The 6,000-nt window shown below is 47.9% G+C and overlaps 1 protein-coding gene and 1 pseudogene across 1 annotated transcript in view; one reads left to right on the forward strand and one right to left on the reverse strand.

The window, feature by feature from the left end:
• EFCAB8 (EF-hand calcium binding domain 8) overlaps window positions 1–5,736 on the forward strand; it is a 45,282-nt gene extending 39,546 nt beyond the window's left edge. Inside the window, exons 23-26 of the mRNA XM_090285041.1 lie at window positions 2,122–2,251; window positions 4,012–4,216; window positions 4,303–4,401; window positions 5,099–5,736. Coding sequence (XP_090141167.1) covers window positions 2,122–2,251; window positions 4,012–4,216; window positions 4,303–4,401; window positions 5,099–5,209 — 545 coding nt within the window. The 3' untranslated portion in view covers window positions 5,210–5,736. The remainder of the gene's footprint in view (window positions 1–2,121; window positions 2,252–4,011; window positions 4,217–4,302; window positions 4,402–5,098) is intronic.
• Window positions 3,017–3,530, reverse strand: LOC150003419 (large ribosomal subunit protein eL21 pseudogene; annotated as a pseudogene).
• Window positions 5,737–6,000: the final 264 nt, after the last annotated feature.

The raw sequence follows: 6,000 nt of genomic DNA on the forward strand, positions 1-6,000 counted from the left end.
CATTGTTAATAATATTACTGCAAGCAGTTATATTTACCCTTACATTTCCCATTTCTGCTGCTCTTCATTCCTTCCTGAAGTGCTAGGGTTCTGTCTGCAATCATTTCCTTTGGCCTGAAGGACTTCCTTTATTATTTCTTACTGAGTTATTATTTCTTATCAAGTTAACATTTTAGAGATAAATTCTTAAAATTTTATTTTTCTGAAAATATCTTTATTTTGCCTTAAACTGTTACTATTTTACTGGACATAGAATTCTCAGCTGGCAGTTTATTTTTTTTCAGCATTTAAAATAAACCATTCCATTGTCTTCTGGCTTCCATTTTCTCTTGAAAAGTCAGTTGTAAGTTGATACTTTGAAGGTGATTTTTCCTTTTTCCTTTGACACTTTTGTTTTTTGGCAGTTTGACTATGATGTGCCTAAGTGGTTTCATTTGTATTTATCCTGCTGGAGTTCACTGACCATTTTAAATCTGGATTGATATCTTTCATTTGTTTTGAAAAATTCTCAGATATTATCTCTTCAATATTGCTTTTGCTCATTTTCTCTCTGTTCTCATTCTGGGGTTCCTGTAACATGTATGCTAGACCATTTATTTGACTTTGACATGTCTCTCATGCTCTATTCTGTTCTTTCCATTTTTTCTTGAATTTCTTCATTCCAGTTTGGGTATTTGTTACCAAATTGCCTTCCAGTTTATTAATTCTGTCTTCTATATGCAGTCTGCCCATAAATTCTTGTATCATTGTATTTTTTGTCCTTTTCTATAGATTCCAATTCACTGTTGAAATTCTTTTCTTTTTCTTCTGTTTTGTTATTTTTTCTTTATTTTATTTAACGTTATTTACAATAGTTATTTTCAAGTGTTTATCTGCTAACTCCAATGTCTGAATTATCATCTATGGGTCTGATTCTAATGTCTATTTCTTCTTTTGATTATTGATTATGTTTTCCTGTCTTTTCACATGTCATATACATAAAAACCTAAAAAACAAACAAAAACACCAAAACAGAACCAAAAATCTTCAAAGTAAAACTTTTCTGAACTTTGTAAAGAACTGTAGAGAGTGAAGTTAATATGATTTTCCTCCACCACATTTGCTCTTTTCTGTGTGTAGGACTGTTCATCTCAATGCAATCAGGACAGAACTGGGTTGGGACTGGACTGCATCTTTAGGTAGACTGAGTTTACTTCTGTCTTCAGTTGTCCCAAGCGTGAAGTCTTTTGTGTTTGTCATAGACTTCTTCCTCCAGTGGGACTCTGTCTCCTAATGATCTCAGTCTGTCTTTCTGGCACCACCCCTAGACCCTCAACTCCCCCAGCACTGAGCAAGTGTCTCGTGGAAAAAAGAACTGTGCATTTGGGACTCCACTAGACTTAATCTGTCACGCCAGCCAGTAGCAGATCATGCCTTCCAGTAGCCTTCTTCTGCCTAAGTTGAGCCCGATTCTTACTCAGCCTGTGCCCAGACTCAGAAAATGCTCCCAGAAGAGAAAGCAGCTCTGGATTTCAGGTCCTCTTGGAAAGACTTCCCTTTCTATAATTTTAGTTCATCTAGCTTTCTTTGCTTCTACAGTCCTCCAATAGTTTTTTAAAATATGATTTTATAACATAACTGTTTTTGTTAATTAAAAAAGTTCTGCAGCAGTTGAATGGCCTACTACTCACTATACCCTGCCCAGAAGTAGGACTAAGGTTTCTCTGTTCTTATTACCTACTTTCTACTCCAGTTCTGTTCCTCCCCAGCCCCACCCCTAACCTCATGTCTGATGAACACCCGATCGATCATTTTATACCATTGCCATTTTATACATGAGCTACTTGAAGCCCAATTGAGGATCACTCAGTCATTGCCATAGTACTCTCTCCATTTCAGCCTACCTGTGGGCCAGGACGCTTTAGGCCTGAGCTTCAAGTATATACTAGAGCTAGTGTCTGATTCCTCCAGATACTTGTTGAGTAGCCAGCATAATACCTGATAAATGGTGGGTATCATGAAGTGTGGGTCAGGATGAGGGGTTTCTGGCTGACTGTTGAGAGTGGAGGGTGAGGGGCAGAGGGTTCAGAGGAGGAGGCTAGGCCAGTCATTGTTACTGAGCTGGGTCTGGTTAAATCACAGGGACGTTTGGCCTGAGTGTTTGGAAAAGGCTGCAGAGTGCCCAGATGGTTTATGACCATGAACTAAATAAAAGCTTAAAGAAAAAGGATGACTTTGTAGCTGTCACCAAGAAGGCCTATGCAGAGCTGCGGTGAGTTACCTGGTCTTTTGTGGCCCAAGAAGGGGGATGCTGGGAGCCTCTCCAAGTCCCAGGCAACCTCATGTGGGTTGGGTGGTGCTGGGCACATTCAGGGAGGGCCCTAGAAGTCCAAAGGCTTGGGACCTGCAGACAACTTGACTTCATAGGTGGCAGCTGTGGCTTAAGAGCCTGAGGCTCTGTTTTAGCCCAGCTCAGCTAAAGACTGAGCAGTACAAACCAAAGGAAATTATAAAAACCCAAGTCCTTAGATGGGATCCTGCCCCAGAGCCAGGTTCAGGCTTTCCAGAGCTGGCTTTCCCGCAGGAGCCAGTTACGTGTGGCCAGAGGGCCCTGGCAGGAGAGTATCCAGGGCTCGTCCTGAACAGAAGTTGGATTCTTTCTCTGAGTCACGGGGGAGGCACTTGTTCTTTCCTCTATAGGTTCTTCCTCCATCCATGCTCTACCCTTATTCCTGACTAAGTCTTGTGTAATTTGGGTCATTCACAAAAACATTTATTGAGGTCTTGCTGGTTGCCAGGCCCTGTACTAGGTTCTAGAGATCCCAAACAATCCAGCCACAAGTCCTGCTTCTAAGAACTCACAGTCCACTTGGGGAGATGGCCATATAAACTCATGGCTGCCATTCAGTGTGATGAGTGATGGGACTATTAAGAACAGGGATGGCAGAGGACAATCACCTGATTGAGTGGATCAAGTAAGGAAGGCTTCATAGCATAAGAGATTTTGGAGTTGGTTTTTTTTTTTTTTTAAATCAGTACAGAAGTCTTTTATTATTTTTTCACACTTATCATGCCATGAATTCATAGGGAATAGGTTCCAGCAGCTCAGTCTCCTTTCCATTAGTGCTCACACAGTGTGCTTCTCTGGGTGGAGCAGGCTGATGCTTCAGTTGAACCCAGGCACCTTTCTCTTTGGCTTCCTTCTTTTTCTGATCATTTTCCTTCACACGTTTCAGGAAGCTATCTCGGCTTTTTGAGTGTTTAATATGCTCAATGCGTACATTAATTCTTTTGGCAAGAATCTTGCCCTTCACTTGCTTGTTTACAGCTATGCCCACTGCATGCTGGGTGACATTGTAGACTCTTCCAGTTTTGCCATGGTAACATTTGTGGGGCATTCCTTTTTGAACAGTGCCCATTCCCTTGATGTCTACAATATCACCTTTCTTGTAGATTCGCATGTATGTAGCCAAAGGAACAACTCCATGTTTTCTAAAAGACCTAGAGAGCATAGAGCGGGTACCTCTCCTCTTACCCTTTGTGTTAGTCATTTTGGCGAATTACTTAAAGATTGGAGTTGGGTTTTGACATGTAAGTAGGAGTTTGCCAGGTACCCATAGAGCCCTTGTGGCTCCTATGCTCTTGTCAAGGCATACATCTTTATAGTCCTCTGAGGTGGTATCACACAAGGCAGAAACAGGGTTTCCCTGTGAGGAAGAGGATGATTAAGTTTTCTACAATGGGAGGTCCAGGGGAGGTCCGGATGAGGTGTCAGGCCTCCATGGGGGGAGCACAGGGTCATAGGAAGGGTCACAGGAATTGTTTAATCTGTGTCACAGGACCAGTTTAATCTGTGCTTTGCTAACAGTGATGGGCCCTAGGCAAAATGGCCTTGTGGGAAGAATAGGAAGGTTGAAGAAGATCAGGCCCTGGAAGGAGAAATCCTCTTGGGGTTCCTGGGAGGGTCTCCCTGCCTTATGCTGTGGAGGGCATCTTATAAAGGAAAGCCCCTCCCCCCACCCCACATTTTAGGGAGGAGCGGAATTTTGCTGAGGCCCTTGTGTACCAGCGGCGGGAGCAGGTGGCACTCATGGCTCTCCTGAATGGGAAGGAAGATGTGGAGGCTGAAGCTTGGGCCAAGCTGCAGAAGTTAGCCCAGATGTCTCCATGGGCTGGAGTGCGCTCCCCAGAAGAAATTGAGAATAGCTGGCACAAGTGGGAGTCCAAGGATAAGCAGGTGAGGCTGGATGGGAGACACGGGAGGCGTTGATGGGCTCCCAGCTCTCAGTCCTGAGCCTTCACTCTTGCCCGTGACTCCTGCAGGTGAGCCAAGTCCTGGGAGCAGCATACAAACCCAAGGAGCGGTCGCGGAGTCCCGAGCTCCTGTCCACCAATGTGCAGTATGGCTCGATGAAGTACCAGGTGCGGCAGTGTGGGGCTGTTCCCTGAGAGGCTGGGGCTGGAGGCTCCATCAGTGCTACGCTTGTGCCCACTGGGCACCCCAGCAGGGGTGAGGGGAACTTCGGGCCTTTAACAGAATTCTGAGCCAGACAGTTCCAAACTAATTTGTTTGCCGGGGCCCTGGTTGAGGCCATGGAAGCAGGTTTAGTCCTTGAGGACAAGTCTCATTGAGCCTATGGGAGGAGGTCCTCCATGGGCCCGGCACCTGTTAATAGCCTTCAAAGCATTCCCAGTCTGGCCATTGGTTGGTTGGTGCATTTACTGCTCGTGTCTCCATACCATGGGCTGCTTCCGAGCAGACACAGGTGTCATGGTGCCAGGAACAGTCAGTAAGGGGTGGAGGGAAGGGAAGGGGGACTCTCCTTGGGGAGAGAAAGGAGCGGGGACTTGGGAAAGACCCACTTTGAGCCCCATCCTGCCTCTTGCTTGGGCAGATCCTAGCTTCCCTAGCCTCTCCCTCCTCATCTGCCGTAGGGGCGTTACGGGAGCTCCCTGTGTCTGCAGTGGGGACTCGGAATAACTCCTCTGTCATGGGCTGGGGAGAGGTCCATGTGAAAAGGGACAGAGTACTCTGGAGACGTTTTGGGGGGATGGGAAGACCCTAGGGCCCCGCCTTCCTGTGAACCTGTTCTACAGTCCCCTGCTCTGTTCCCCACAGATCTCCCCTCAGATCTACCAAAGCCTGCATTTCAACGAACTGGCACCCACCCACCAGCCTGACATCACGATGCACAAGGTCCTAGATCAGCAGGGCCGGCTTATCGGCTAGGTGACCCACAACACCTCGAAGGACCTGTGTCCCTGCAGGGAGACGGCCCGCATTTCCACTGCCACCCCACCCCCTCCTCCTTGCACTCCTCGTCAGCCTTGGGCTCCAGGCTCCTGGCCAGCAGGCCCATCTCCCCGGGGCTCCAGTCCTCCCTTTCCTTGCAGCAGCTCTAGTCAGCCTGCATGCCCGTCTGCCCACTCAGTCCTATCCCAGGCGTCCAGGCACATCCCACAGAGGTCGGTGATGCCCATGCCTGTCACCTCCTCCCGGAAGCAGGACTCCAGGCCTCTGGAGGATGCCCTTCTATGCTCCGTGAAGCAGTGCTTTCCCTTCAGCAGCTGAGGTGGCTCAGCCTTCTTTGCTGTCCTCCAGTGGGATGACAAGGCCCATGGGGTCCTGTCTGTCCCTGGCTTGCTCCTGCCAGGCCCACAGGATAGGAAACTTCCCCTGGCTGCCCATGCTCTGCCTAAATGGTGGCGTTGACATTCTTCACCAGAGTCCTAGAAGAGAAAATAAATGTTCACAGATGTTGGAGACCCCCGGCCACGAGGTTGGTCTGTGTCCCTCACTCCCGTAGGCACGGGGCTCTGTCTCTGATCAGGTCCTGGTCCCCTGGCAAGGCCCTGGATGGGTGCTGGGAGGAGAGTACCTCCCACAGGACATCTGAAGCAGCTGCCTGGCCCGAGACAGGCCGAAGCCCAGAGCAGGGGCCTCACAGTCCCCGTGGTGATGTGATGGTTGGGTCACGCTGCTGGGCTGAGCTGTGAAACTTTGTCCAGCTTCCCAGCAAG

The sequence above is a fragment of the Furipterus horrens genome, unplaced genomic scaffold (genome assembly GCF_987537825.1).
Source record: "Furipterus horrens unplaced genomic scaffold, mFurHor1.1.pri manual_scaffold_8, whole genome shotgun sequence".
Lineage (NCBI taxonomy): Eukaryota > Metazoa > Chordata > Mammalia > Chiroptera > Furipteridae > Furipterus > Furipterus horrens.